The sequence below is a fragment of the Podarcis filfolensis genome (assembly GCF_964270895.1).
Source record: "Podarcis filfolensis genome assembly, chromosome: 14".
Taxonomy (NCBI): Eukaryota; Metazoa; Chordata; class Lepidosauria; order Squamata; family Lacertidae; genus Podarcis; species Podarcis filfolensis.
Window position 1 is genome coordinate 38,894,174 of NC_139616.1, and position 15,670 is coordinate 38,909,843.

Sequence of the window (15,670 nt, forward strand, 5' to 3'; positions counted from 1 at the left end):
CTGAGCAGCTCTCAACAGAACATTAAAAACGCGATAAAAGATCAAACATTAAAAACTTCCCTAAACAAGGCTGCTAACTTCCCTAAACAGGGCTACTTATAAGCCTCATGTGAGTGCCCAAACCTTTCCCTTTGGACTGAATCAGAAACATGTCACAAGTTCCACAAAGAAACCAAATCATCTTAGGACAGTAAGACACTGAAGCAGCTTCTGAGGTAAAACCAAGTCACAGTTTCAAAACCATCATGAAAGGCCCAGGGGACAAATGCAACCCGCAAAGCCTTTCTCTCCTCAAGACACACAGCTACACAACCGCTCTCCAGCCACACCTCTTACTGACCCCGCTTTTCACTCTCCTTCCGTTTTTCGGCCTGGCTGGAATATGTCCCTCAACTCTGATAATGGACTGAAGGTTTTAAATAACCATATTTTCTTTTTTATGTAACCGGCATAAGTTATTCTTTTGTAACTTTGGTTTCTCTTTCTCTTTCTCTTTTTCCTTCCTTCATTTCTAGAAATGAAATGTCAATAAAATAAGTATTGTTTTCAATTCTTTTAAACTGGTGTATATCATTCTAACCTTGACTCCCCACTCCGCACCCCGACTCTGTGCTACAAATTAAAATAATATATTGGTTTTATTTGTGGCACTGTTGTTGTTGTCGTCAGTGTTTTAACGTTGCAGATCGGCATGGGCTTTCTGCCTTACTCCTTGCAGATGGATGCAAGAATGTCTTTGAGTGATTAATATGTGAGATTGGCTCCTTGACAAGAGCCATGAATTACAAGACCATCTGTCAGGCAGTGAGAGTCATCTCCAAGGAACGCCCCAGGATATTTGACGTGTTCGGCACCAGCCTAGCAAAATGTCTCTGAATCCTATAAACCCTGTTAACCCTAGTAATGGGCGCAGTAGGTGTTCCAGATGTTGTTAAACACAAATTATTGGATGGATTATAGTGTGTGTGTGTGTGTGTGTATTTCCAGAATTGGAATGAAATCAACTTTAAAAAACAAAACAAAACCAAGATGCATTAGGCAGTGGCTAGACAACTATCTCAAGATAAACAGAGGAATGATTCATTTCCTTTATAACAGCTGATCTAATGCTTCATTTATTCAGGAAGTTGAATTTCTAGGTTCCACGCCAGCAAGATCCTCTACAACTGAGCAGAAGAACTCCATTGAGGGCACGTAATGCCATGTGGAAAGAGGCTTGCCTATTCAAAACATAAAACAGCCAAGGGCCAGACAATAAGTAGTAATGGTAGTATTTTATTTATGAATCCTCTTTTCCAAGCATCTCAAGGGGATTGGCAAACATACCACAGCCAAAAATAGTTTTGGGAACAGTGTGAAAACAATAACTAAAGTTAGTTTTTAAAACAATAAAGAATGGACATCCAAAGCACACCTATATGTTAGAATAGAAACTATCAGCCCAATAGAAACTCGCATGGCAGTAATAGAAGCCAACTCCTAAGGGCTGAGGTCCCTTCGCCGCTGCCCCCAAAAAATAGTTGAGGGGGTCAGGCCCCCTCAAAGTTGATGGGCATTGCCACTCAGATGGTGGGTGTGTACCATGTCATGTGATCGATTATGCAGGTGGGGCTTACCTGCCCCCTCAACCATTATTTTATTCAAGTTGGCACCCCTGATAGCAATGCCCTCAGTTCATATTGCTTGCTTCCGATATGGCGAAGTGGACTACAACTCCCATCATCCCTTGCCATTGGCAATGCTTGTTGGGGCTTAGGATCATAGAATTGGTTTGGGCTACTCAGGCTGGCCTGCCTTGAGGAAAAGCAGAAGGGAGAGAGTCCAGGCCAACTTCTGATGTTGGCCTGAGAATATTTTACAGTGTTTGTTCGTTCTAACATTTTAAATTGTAAACTGCCTTGACAGAAAGGCATATTACAGTGCATAGTTAAATAAATTATATAAAACCCCTAGTTGCTTCCCTCCTTCCCGCCCCGTCATCCAATTGTCACTGATAAAAATAAAAAAAGAAAGCTCTTGTTGCCAAAAATGCTGTGTTGATTGAAGCTGGTGACATCCTCGTACCAGCCCATTTATATGTTGTGTTGTGCTTCCATCTGGTAACTGTTGAGGGAATGTCTTTGGCTCTAACAAAAATATCCAGTCCAATTTATTCTTGTCGAGACAATTAGTCATAACAAACAATATGCCAGTCACTCTAAGCTTTTGATAAAATAGATGCATCAAGGGGGGCAGAATTGTTTTTATATAAATATATGAGAACAAAATGAAGGTGCTTTGATTACCATTATTACATGCCTAAGGAATCCACACACACACCCCTTTTAATATTTGGAACTATGGGAATAAAAAGCATTTTTACGTTGACTTCAGACCCAAGACCCATTAACTCAATAGCTCTACTTTATCTCTGCCAAATGAATTTCCCCAAAGAATCTTGGGAACTGTAGTTCAGGGTGCTGAGAGTCGCTAGCAGATCCCTATCCCAGTGGAGGCTGGTCTGTTAGGGAAAGTTGGGCACTGTACCAAGCTCAGTCTACTCTCAGCCAACTACCTGCCTCCTTTCTTACTTGGAAACCAGTCTAGGGAGCACTTGATATATTTATGCAAAGGTGTCATGGCCCTCTGTCCAGATTCCCTTAGGTGCCTGGCAACACACCTACCTCTGACACCCAAAGTTGGCTGGTGTGAAACTGTTTTGAGCGGAGAATAAGAAAAAGCAGTGAGGCACAATCTGCTGTGTGCTCCACCCGCAGAAGCTTTCTTGAAGTGATTAGACTTTCATGCCACTCCTGTTCAACGGCCCTCTGTGAGAAAACTTCCTGTTGCAGCACGTTCACCATTGTGTGCAAGGCATCTTTTGGCAAGCAAAGAATCAAGCCCAGGAGGCTTCAAACAGCTGTTTATTGTTAATGGCAAGATTCAAATACAATCAGCTTTTTATTGGAAAAAGTGAGCACATTATTATTATTATTATTATTATTATTATTATTATTATTAGCAACTTCATAAACAAGAAAAAATCATGACATTAAAAAACTTAATTAACATCTTAACACCACTTTTCGCTCCTCCAAATTTTAAACAATTAAATAACACTGTGCTTTTGCATCTTCCAATAAGCATCAAACCACACTTCGTCTGATAGATAACTAATAGCCATTATCGTACCACAATTGTCAGTTGTAAAGTTAAGGTTTTGTTTGCATTATTTTGCAACAAGATGCAAAACCTGAAAGAGGAATGGTTTCTTCTGGGGGGGTACATAAAGCAAGTTCTCATTTCAACTATTTCACTACGTGAATGGGGAGAGGTATCAGCTCCATGTCTCCCACCTTTGGAGTTGCTTACCAAAGATTATGATTTTGGGAAACGTCACTAAAGCCAGATTGTTACTTCTATACAACTCTAGAGGTATAGGAACACTTCCGGAGTCCAGACTGAGTGAGTCTATGAATGAGAAAATTATAACCAACACCAGCCATGCCTGCAAGATGTACTTATAATACTGCAAATATGAAATCAATTTTGGGAATCAGTATGCAAAAGTTACTAGTGCCTATGTTAACCATCTGTGGCACAAAGTGGACCGGGTAACTAACCTTTGTAAATGTTTACATATGTGGTCACCTGGAGGCAATCACTGCTCACCACAGGAGACTAAGGAAGTGACTGCTTTGCAAGACTATCTTATAATGAAATTCTATGTATGTTTCACTCTGATGTCCTGCCGTGTTCAGTGGGGCTTACTCCCAGGTTAAGTATGTACAGGTAAATGCATTTGTATCCCTTGATGGTTGAGAAACAAGAGCCTGGGCTTAGATTCTAGTGCTTCCAAAATATGATGTGCAGGGTGGAGGGGTAAAAAAAGAAGAAGCCACACAGCAGTGTCCAAAATGATGTGCTTCTTTGCCTGGCTCTTCAATTTAGTCTCTCATTAGACTACGAGACTATTTGACAAACAAGCCCTCCATCCTGCAGCTTTCTCAACCCACCCATAACAACTCCTAATGATGAATTTCTGCAGAGATGGAGAGATGACTCACACTGAACGGCTGGAGAGTAAGGCATGCAAAAACAACAGCGGGAAAATGAATGTGTGCAAGGTACACACGTACACATTTTGGTGTGTGGTCAAGCACATCTTAAAATGATCACTCTGGTCCACCATAACAAGCATCTCCTTCGGATAATTAAATCCAAGTATTCACATTCAGGTTCCCTCCCCCTGGGCACTGGTCTCCTGGAACCCTTCTTTACATTAGTCCAAGCTTTTTCAGCCCACGGGCCGCATATCCTTCTGGGCGGCTTTCCAGGGGCTGCAAGCAAGTGATGGGTGGGGCCAGAGGCAAAAGTGGGTGGGGCAATGAAAACAAGTTTCACCTATGCACAACAGGCCAGTTTCTATGCACACACCTCTCTATCCTCCATCAACAGAATTACAGAACCGTTGGGCTGGAAGGGACCCTAAGGGTCATCTAGTCCAACCCCCTGAAATGCAGGAACCACAGCTCACCAAGCTAACGCAACTGAGAGGCAGAATCAGAGTTGAAGGACAAATTCCAAATCACTCAAGAAGGGTGTAAAGCAAGGTTCCTTGAGGCGTGTGGCTGGGGAGCAGAGTGAGACCCAAGGCCAGACAGAGAGGCCTGGGGGGGGAGCATTTGCCCCCTAGGCCCGAGGCTCCCCACCTCACCTTAAATGAGCATTACATCCTCATATACACTCAGGTTGGACATGATGGAGCAAAGCCATTTGCTTACACCAGCAAAACAAAACAACCGTCTCTGCCCCAATTATATTCAATTATAAAGTGCCAAGAATATCACAGAATCATAGAGTTGGAAGGGACCATGAGGTCATCTAGTCCAACCCCCTTGCAATGCAGGATTTTATTTTATTTTTGGTCTAACGTGTGGCTTGAACCCACAACCCTGAGATTAAGAGTCTCGTGTTCTACCGTCAGAGCTTTCCTGCCACAACACTTGTCTCAGAGCAGGAAGGGGGTTTGCCAGTCCTTCCCATTAAGAGAGTCCCAGTAAGGAGGTCCTGACCCCGGTATCAGCCAACTGAATATTGTTAATGACTTAGGAACTAATTTGCCACATGCTCAACTCACCCCACCCCCCGCCAATGCTTTCATTTATACCTCCTTCCCAGTCCCTTCTCCAACCTCCACAAACATTTGATTTCAATTTTCCTGGCTACTGCTCCAACTACGTCTTCCAAGACATTTCCTTCCCATCTCCCTTCATTTCCAAAGCCAACCGCACTTCCCTGTTAACAGCAATGGCAGCATTCTTTGCTGTCGCAACCTTCCATTCTATGCAAAGGCTCATGGGACATCAGGAGTATGGAACCTCAGAACCTCACATGTGATCCTCCAGGCCATTCTATATGACACTCCAGAACCCATGCACTCTCCCCCAGACAGCATATCTCACCAGCCCAGATCTACATGCTCCTCAATGTGCATCCTTGAACTCTAATAATACCTCTAGAAGGCTAGAGAGAGGTGTGTGTGTGTAGAAACAGAGGTTGTTCGCTTGGCTGGAATGCAGCCTATTATAACAAAGCCTCATTCATCACTTTGCCCATTTTGGGCCTTTGGTTCTGCACACCATTGGCATGCGGCCCCCAGAAGGTTGCCCACAAAGGAATGTGGCCCTTCGTCTAGAAAAGGCTCCCCAAAACGCCGACAAGCCTAAGGAAACTAATTATTAGCAAATAGTGGGTGCAAAGTGTCTACACCTCCAAAATAAAATAACATGTAAACCAGTCAAGAAAGCTGCTGAGTAACTTAGGTGTCAAAACTGGCATTACAAAGGCACGAGACACAAAGCATCGTTCTGCAACCTCACATGGGAAACAGAAAATAAGGTGCCGTTCCATCGGGCCTCCAAAATCATAAAAGGCCCAGGTAGCCCAGTGTTTCCCTAACTTTTGTCTCCAGCTGTTTTTGGACAACTCCCACCATCCCTAGCTAGTAGGACCAGTGGTCGGGGATGATGGGAATTGTAGTCCCAAAACAGCTGGAATCAGCGATAGCCTATCTTAGGCGGCAATGGGGGGAAACTAACCCAGTGTCAGGTTGACCACTGAAAGCAAACTGACTTGCGTGCTGATACCAGACCAGTCTGCCAGCTATGATTGATGACGTTATCTGCTACCATGTCAATATCCCTGTACCTATATTTATGTGGACAACGTTCCATGTGAAGCAGCTGGGGTCGGCGCCAACACCTGGCTCCTTCGGGCAGATGCCAGGGCCCTTACAGAGACCCCCTTCAGTTTTATTTATTTCCTTTTTGTGGCTAAGCACTGCAAGCAGTTCTGAGCGGAAGGGTCTCCTCCCGCCGCCCACAATGGCCCTGATCCTATGTACATTCATTCGCTCAGGAGGAAAGTGTACTAAGTGGGACTTGCTTCTCAAGAGCCATGCACAGGAGCATAGCACAACGTCCTCAAGTCTTTGGTATGCTGTGCTTTTGTGCACTAAGGGGTTAAAAGCCAAGCTCCTGTTGATTTTAATCTGGGAAGACTTTAGCCTGGCCCAGCACCAAACGATTCACTGGAACAGTCAACAAAGTTTGTTGTCAGAAGCAACAAGAGGGTTTATACAGCCACCCCTGAGCTGGATTCTTCTAAATCACACACCGGAGAGTAGCTTTCAACAAGGCAGCTGGTTAAAGCAAAATACTGATTTAGGTTTGACAGCACCTCTTAAGGTACTGTAAGCGTTCTGGATCTGCCTTCTTAAAGGCAGCTTATTGAAAATCTGTGTACCTGTTTCTTTTACCCAATTCTTTGCTTAGTATTACTCAGGCCCTTCAGAGAAAAAATGCTTAACACAGCCTATACACGCTGCAAGAATAAAAATAAGAGGCCTTTATGAAAATAAAGTGCTAATATTTTTGGTCTCTGAATGCATATTTGTATTTAAGTCCCCAAGATGAGACTTCCCTTCGGATCACAGCTAGATCTCTCATGCCCTCTTGGGAAAATGTCACCATTTCACATCCCATTACCAACCTCTCCCTGACCATCACCATCCAGCACGGCATCCCATCTTTGGTGTTCATGATTGACCCACATTAGGTGAGACGTTAGGAAAATCGTTTAGGTCCTCAGGCTCAATGCCAAATCACACAACAGAGGACACCCAATTTTGTTTCCAGCTGGGCAGGGGGGAAAATGTGATCGTGGGTCACATGAGCCGTTCAGATAAGAGCAGACCGTGAGTTTGCATACCATATCACTTCAAATAGTTTGAGCGCAATGGCATGTAAAAATCCTCACCCACACTAGAGATAAAGGGCTCTTGTAGCTATAAGCACATTCCGAGTCAAGGCCAAGAGCAGTTCTGGATATCGTACACAACTCTGGCTTTGTCGGCTGTGTATAAACTTCTGAAGCACATTTGAAGCACATGCACTCCCTTCAAAAGAATTATGAGCACTTCACACGGTTACAATTCCCAGCAACGCTTAACAAACCCTTAACAGAGCCCAGAATTCTTTGAGGACACGAGCTTTCAAGATATAGTGCACACACTGCCAAATTCTTCCACAGTAATGCCTTAGAGCAGGGATAAACAACCTGTGCTTTTCTAGTTGTTCCTGGACTTCAGGAACATGCCCATCCTCCCTGACCAATGGGCATGCTGGCTGAGGCTGATGGGAGTTGTAGTTCAGTGATATCTCGGGGGGCACAGGTTCCCCATACCTGCCTGAAAGGGAAGCTGCCCAGAGGAGCTGCTGCACGATACTCCCACACACAGGTTCCCTCTTCAAGCACAACATATATTCCAACTTGCTGGTACAAATGTCCAAAAGGTGAACCCACCTCACAACAGCTTGTAATAAGAAAGGTTGGGTGAAGAAGGCTTGCAAGTGGTTATTAGGGTGAAATTCTGCACCTTGATACATCCAGAGGAAATGGACCAGACTCACTTCCCCAAAAAATGAGAGTTACGTCAACTTCAGTCATATTATGAGCACAACAATTGAAGTAAATGAGAATGACAAATTTGTAGGTCCACTCATTTCAATTCCCTGAGCAGAACTCGGTTGGAGACAAACCTGTATTTACTCTCAGGGTGCAAGGCACAGTATTTCCCCAAAATTGTCCCACTACTTGATTAGCGGTATCAGAACTATTCTATTTAATTTGAAGCCCATAAAATAACCCAGCAGTAGTGCGGACCTGTGTATTTATGGGGAACTTTTGCACTTGTTTTTGATGTCATTTTTTAAAACAGCACCCACGTTCTATGTTGTCACTGTGGACCGTTTGCTCCCAAATGCACCAGCGTGCATCAAGATATCAGAGGTAAGCACAATCAGGAGACCATGTGCTCTGTTATGCTCTGCATTCGAAAGACAGCAAAACCATGTGAAAAACATGAGAGTAGGACAGACCCATTGTGATGGCTTAACCACATTCCAAATGAAAGTACCTATGGGCCAAACTACACATTACATCAAATGCATAATTACAGTAAACATGTGTTTTATATATTTAAAAATAGCAACCGGAGAGGATCAGGATTGTAAGGGGTAGGGACTTCATAAGTTCTGACAAAACTCTCTTCCCCAAAGTTGCTACTGAATATGGAACTGAGGCTGCTGTTGATGTCCATAGCAGATTCCTGTTCATACATAAGAAAAGCCCTGATGATCGATCTACTTCAGCATCCTGCTTTCACTGTGGCCAACAAGATGCCCATGGGAAACCTATAAGCAGTATCTGATCCCAACTGGGCTCTTCTCACCTGTGATTCCAAGAAACTGTCATTCAAAGGTGTGAAGAGGTTTAACAAGATATCTTAAGTGTGATCATGCATTTAAGGCAACACAGGTGTGGGGGGACTTCTGGTCCTCTGGTTGTTGCTGAACTACAACTCCCATCCGCTTCAGCAAGCATGGCCAATAGGCCAGGGATAATGGGAGTTGTAGTTCAGCAACACATGGAGGCTCTGGTTCAGAGAATAGTTACAAATCTGAAAACAAGCCCTAACACCAGGAGAAGAGAATAACGGGAGACAGGACAATGGTCTTCAAATATCTGAAGGGCTCTCACTAAGAAGACACAGAAAACTTGTTCTCTGAAGCTTCAGAAGGCACAACTAGAACCTAAAGGATGGAAATGGCAGATTTCAGCTAAGCTTTAGGACATCCTAATGGTAAGAGCTGCTGGGCCATTAGGGAGATAGTGAGTCTCTTCTTTGCTGATGTTTAGGCAGAAGGCTGGTGGTGATCTCTCTGTAGATGCTTATTCTCACACCAAATCCTGCTTTGAGCAGGGGTTGGACTAGAGGACCTCTACAACCCCTTCCAACTCTGCAATTAATATTATGAAGGCCACAGATTGAGGAAAGGCACGCACAGCCCAAATGGTGCTCCCTTAAACTGAGAGTCCTCTGCTCTGTTCTCAGGCAGGATGTTTTCTTCTGTATCTGTGGCCACTGTACATCCTGATCATCTTGGGCGCCTGCTTCCAAGTGTTTAAGAGCTGGCCGGCCACCTTGTCCAAGGTAGGGCCATCAAAGTCGGCCAGCAGGTTGACCGGAGCGGCTTCCTTGAGGATTTTGGGCAGGCTCAGGGCTTCGGGGAGCTTGGGGTTCCCCAAGAAGAGGTGCAACAACTCACGCCTCTGCAAGCTTTCTACGAGGAACAGGAAGAGGTTCTCCAGCCTCTCCACCAGGAACTGGTCCTCCCAGGCTTGCAAGGGACCCCGCAGGAGGAGCCACAAAAGCGCGGTCTTGAGGACATAGGAAGAAAGGATTCGGTTCCACTGAGCGCCCAGAGGCTGCTCCAGAGAGCGTCCCCCCAGGTCCCTCAGCCCCTTGAGGATCTGCAGGCACTTGAGGTGGCAGGAGTCAGCAGGAGCTTGCTCCTTGAAGAAACCCAGCAGCTTCTGCTCCGGTTTGGAGACATTGAGCGTCCAGAAGGCTCCCAGCTTCCCGGGAGCCGGCGGCTGGGCCGACGGCAAAGGGGTGAGGTAGAGCGCCTCGCCCAAGGGGATGGCCGGCGTGAGGCGCACGGCCATGGAAAGGTGGCAACAGACGTAGTCGGAGCGAGGCGCGATATGCAACGTGAGCGGGCGCCCGGGCCCGACGGCCAAGCTGACCCGGCAGCGCTCCTGGAGGCGGGAGCGCACGGCCCCCAGGCACCGCTGCACGTGGCCCTGGAACCAGCGCAGCACCAGCGCCGACGACAGGTGGCGCCCGCCGCCCTGCGCCGACGGCAGCTCCACGCACAGCGCCTCGCTCAGCGCCCCCGCCACGCGCGGAGAGGCGCCGCTGCCCGCCTCGTCGTGCGCGCAACCGGCCGCCACTTGGAGGGCGCACACGAAGGCTCCCAGCAGGCCCGCCTCGGTCCCCCGACGGGGCTGCACCCGCAGCTCCAGGCGGGGCGGCAACCGCAGAGGCACCAGCACGTCGAAGCAGTCCGGGCTGCGCACTTTGTGCTGCTCGTAGGCGCTGCCCACTTGCACGAAGTCCCCGCGCGACGCCAGCCGGTCCGGGGCCTTGCCGGCGCGCACCAGCTCGCCCACCACCAGGCTGACGTGCGCCTTGCTGTGGCCCAGCACGTGGGGCGAGAGCCGCAACTGCTGCTCGTAAAACTCCTCCAGCAAGGCGCGCCGGCGCTGCTGCCGCCGCCGTCGAAGTTCACTCCAGGCACCCTCGGGGCTCTCCGCCAGGCCGGCGGCTCTCTGGGCGCGGCCGGGCAGCCGGGCGCGATAGCGCAGCGCCAAGCAGGCCAAGAGGAGCAAGAGGAGCAGCGAGGCTTTCAGCAGCGGGGCGCCCAAGCCGGAGTCCTCGAGGGCCGCGCCGGCTTGGCTGCTGCTCAGCGCTTGCAAGACGTACAGGATCGCGGTGCAGCCGCACGTCACCAGCGGCCAGAAGACGCGCAAGTTGAGTCTGTAGGCGGTCATGGCGCCTCGTTGCTCAGTCGGGAAGCCTGCGGCGCAAAGAGTGCCTCTGAGCGCGCACAGAGGGCATGACACTCAAGCGGTGCTGGTAGTCAAGAGAGCGCCACGGTTCTCTGTTTTTAAGTGAAATCTCTTCAGCCCATTGTAGCGGATCGGGAGCAGGTCATTCGTTACCCAGCGATCCTTTCCCGTCCACGGGGATGCGCGATGCAGGGCCCCGGGCGCAGCAGCCGGTACCCCCGCCTCCTTCCTCCCGGCAACAGCCGACAACACTTGGGCGGCCTCTTCCTCCTTCCCCGGCGCGGTAGATCTCCGATCTGCTGGTGCGCTGGGATCCAGCCGCCTCTGAAACGGGCTGAGGAATACTTTGGAAGCTGAGCTGCCCCGTTCCTGGAATCAGATCTCGGGTTCCCCGCGTTTCCCTCTCGCTCTCGTCCTCTCCAAACTCCCTTGGCTGAAACTTTATGCCTGGAGGACGGCTTTCCTTTGCGGTTTCCTGTCTCGTTGCCGCCGCCTCCTCCTCTCCAGTTTTTACTGTCCCGGGACTACGCGGGGGGAGCGCGCGCCAAAGTGGCCTCCTCCGACGCCTGTTCCCCTCTCCAGCCCTTCCCGCAGACCGTTACTTAAGGGGGGAGGAATGGAGCTTTTGAAGCTTCCTCTTCCGAGTGGGAAAGAGGAACTTTTTCGCGTCACTTATTCTATGAGCTCAGGGAGGAAATAACAAAGACTGGGATGGTGGGTGGATGTGAAATCAGAGCTGGTAGTCCAAGAGTGGGAGGGGGAACCTCTGGCTCGCCAGATGTTGCTGAACTACAGCTCCCATCAGCCCTGGCCTTTGGGCATATTTGCCAGGGATGATGGGAGCCAGAGTTCAGTCACATCTGGAGTGGCTGAGGTTCGCACATTCTTGTTTTAGACTTTAACAGCCTGCAGCTTCCATCTTCCCATGGTAATTAGTATTACTCCAAAATGTGGTAAGTATGTGGGTTGTTTTTAGGGGCGCATGCTGCTTATTGTACTGAATGGGGGCTGGGATTTATGCACCAAAGTCCAGCCATGAGTCCATTGGCTGAATGCTTTTTGCTCTCCTGATGGCTCAGAGGCTTCATCCATTCAGAAGAGATAAGAGAATAAGTTCCTAAGATTGGCAGCTATTTAAAAGAGGGAAGGAAGGAAAACTATTTACTTAAATAAAATAACATTGGTTTAAATCTGCAGGTAGTTAATTACATTTTAACAATAACCTTTTATATGGCTTTATCTGTATTTTAATTTTTGCAAACCACCTTGAGTCCTGTTTCTGGGGAAAAGGTGGGATGGATAAACAAACAAACAAACAAATGTCTTATAAAGGTTGTCCACCATCCCCAATCTCTGCTGACTGGTAGCAGAATTCCAGAGGGTTCCAGGCACTCACCCAAGGTTGTGTTTCCATTGAGAAATCAAGGCACAGCAGAGAAATATGGTTTATGTGCACATATTTATAGTTAAAGCCTTCAATGGAGGGAGTTCAGAGCATTACATTCCTCCAGCAGGGCAGCACTGGATTTCCAAGGCACCCTTGAATGCCATCTCTGTGCCTCTGTCCCAGCACCTGCATGGAGTTATTCCTACTTCCTCCTGCTTGTTCCCAGAACACCAAGCTGCCAAAAAAACCCTCTGTGTAAAAGGACAACTTTTTTCCTGAGTGGCACCACACACACACACCCTTGCCCTGGCAATCTCCCTCTTGGGAGGGAGACAATAGGGAGTTTTGTCTTGTAGATGGCTTTTGCCATGGGTTAATGGCAGGGCCATTATCCCCCTCTGCCCCTCTGTTTGGAAGGAAAAGAAGTTCAGCATGTCATCTCACCTCAATTATCAAAGCCCCAGCAACCCAAGAATCGAGAGGGGGAAACCTGGCACCCAAATATCTGGGGGAATCCCTGTTCTGCACTGACCTAGAACACTAGTGTGCATCAGTCAGGGTTTTTAAAGCAGATTTTCAACTGCCAAATTCATCATCAGACACCCACCAGCAAAAATTTTAAAAAAGCCAAAGGTAAAACAAAGTGGGGTTTTTTGCTTCTATGTTACATGATCATCCTGTATCAATGGTCCTTTCTCCATATGAATCTATACCTATTATACACCTATTATACAGTGATTATTCATTTATGAATCTGCCTTAGTTCAGTAATCAGCAAGCACAAAAAGAGGGAGCAATTTAGGGATATTTACAAGGACAAGACAAAGCATTACCTGCCCAAAGTGGAGGAAAAGGAGGTTCCAGTCAAGGTGAAGGCAGTGACTTTTAAGCAAAGCAATACTGTATGTCAGCTGAAGATTATCTATTGCACCAAAGCGTTGCTAAAGTGTGTCTGCAAAGAAGGCACCCTCAGGATCCAGAGGGCAAGGTTCGAAGTAAGAGAAATGTGTTTTCTTACTGAAATGTGACAGAACAGGAACGTCCAAAGGAAAGAGATGTCAAAGGAAGGAATCAGACCTGTAATAGATCTTGCAGCCCTGACAAGAAAACTGGCAAGGTTCAGAGCGTACTCGCAGTCACACTGACAGGCATACAAGAATTAAATTCTTCCCAGTGCAAAGAGCGCAAGACGTCAGCTTTGATGAATGTGAAGATATAAAAGTGAGCTGTTAGCAACAACAGGTTCAATTCTGGCCAGAGAAAACACTGAGGAGCTGCAGCACAGGTGTGGAAAACCTTTGGCCCACCAGATGTTGATGAACTACAACTCCCACCATCCCCAGGCCCATTGGCCATGCCTCCTGAGGCTGATGGGAGTTGTAGTTCAGCAACATCCGGAGGGCCCAAAGTTCTCAACATCTGGCGTGGAGAGAAGTAAATTCAGCTGAAAAGTGTTTGGGAGGGGAAGTTTTGTTGTCATAAGTGGAAACATTAAGAAACTGGCATTTTTGTTCTGAACATGGGATGGTTTTGACAATCTTCATTGGCATGCCGAAGGAACCATCAGAAGCAGATGCCACTACAATAATGAACTGAGGTGTGGCACAGAGTTTAATTTGTGTTGGACAATCCCACAAAACTTATGAGTTCTAGATGGACATGTGTCTTCTGCGTTAAATAAGCAGGTGAGCGACAGTAGGAATAACACTAGTTCTGTATCTCATCACACACACATGGTCATCCCCAGTGCATTAAAATGTTACTTTTACTACCTAGGGATCGGGGGGGGGGGCTTCATTTAAATTTGCTTTTAAGGGCAAATCCACTTAAAACAGCCATCCTTAAAAATCCAGACCACTGCAGTTCCGCAGCTAAGGAATATGCAAAAACGCATTTTTATGTACAATGAAAGTTCTACATAAACATACATAAATTTTCACATATATCAACAAAAACTATATACAAAAATGCACTACATGAGGGGAAATTGGTTTGCAGAAATGTGTGCATTGGGCAACACTGCATACAAAAAATGTGCTGGGAGATATCCACAGTGAAATACTGACAATTTTCATGCTGGTTTTTTTTAAAAAAAATAATAAATTGTGAATTGCTGCAGAAATGTACAAAACTGAATTTAAGACTGGGAAAATGAGAAACTGAAATTGATAGATTCGTTCCCATTGTGTAGGGTGCCTGCCTCATACTGTCTTCATTAGACTGGGAGCCGATGGGGTGAGCAGCCTCTGCACCCACTGCAGATGGGTGGCTTATGGGAATGCCAGCCAGGAGATGAACACCTGAATAGGGGCAATGCAGTAACTGCAACCCAAAACTTGCCATTTGTAAGCTGACACCCTGCAGGAAAGGCGAGTCAATGCCTTGTTCCTGACAGCTCCCAGAACAGAGGCAGAATAAGAACAGCACACAAACTTCTGCCAAACACATGACTTGTCTGTGAAGAGTCTAGCACAGAATTCCAAGAAATCTGGGACACTGTCATAGAGCAGGAGAGCTAACAGTGAAGAGGAAAGGGGGGGGGGGGGACACGTAGGATGATCTCTGCATCAAAGCACCAGCCTCACAGGTTCCTTTCTGGAGCCCAGATGAAAATCTTGTCTCAAAATACATCAAAGTGGGAACAAGGCAAAAGACCATTGGAAAGCCTAAAACCAAGAGCCAAATGGATGACATGGTAATATTTAGCCCAGCAGGCATTGTGTGATCCAGGCATAGGCAAACTCCGGCCCTCCAGATGTTTGGGACTATAATTCCCATCATCCCTAGCTAACAGAACCAGTAGTCGGGGATGATGGGAATTGTAGTCCCAAACATCTGGAAGGCCGGAGTTTGCCTATGCCTGGTGTGATCTCTCCATGTTATGTTAAGCAACTGCCACTTGTGGCAGGAAGGGGCAAAATGAAAACACAAGCCACATGTTAATAAGCAGGACTGGGGCACAGTGGCAAATAAAGTCAGAGTCACACCGTACATTTAAAGCACACTTGCAGCACTGTGAGAGTCATGGTTTTCCCCAAAGACTGCTAGGAACGGAGCAACATGTTACAGGTCTAACAATTCTCAGCATGCTTAAACTACAGTTCCCACAATTCTTTTTTTTGGGGGGGGGGAGGGTTGGAATCCATGATTCCTAAAGTAGTAAGAGTGCTTTAGCTGTACAGTGGTACCTCAGGTTAAGTGCTTAATTTGTTCCAGAGGTCCGTAGTTAACCGGAAACTGTTCTTAACCTGAAGCACCACTTTAGCTAATGGGGCCTCCTGCTGCTGCCGCGCCGCTGGAGCACAATTTCCCGAGGTACTATTTCTG

At 47.1% G+C, this 15,670-nt stretch overlaps 1 protein-coding gene across 1 annotated transcript; it reads right to left on the minus strand.

Moving 5' to 3' along the window:
• Nucleotides 1-1,259: 1,259 nt before the first annotated feature.
• On the minus strand, nt 1,260-12,118 carry ITPRIPL2 (ITPRIP like 2). The gene has a single exon (XM_083585274.1). The coding sequence runs from the start codon at nt 10,936-10,938 to the stop codon at nt 9,433-9,435; it is 1,506 nt and encodes a 501-aa protein (XP_083441400.1). The 5' UTR covers nt 10,939-12,118; the 3' UTR covers nt 1,260-9,432.
• Nucleotides 12,119-15,670: the final 3,552 nt, after the last annotated feature.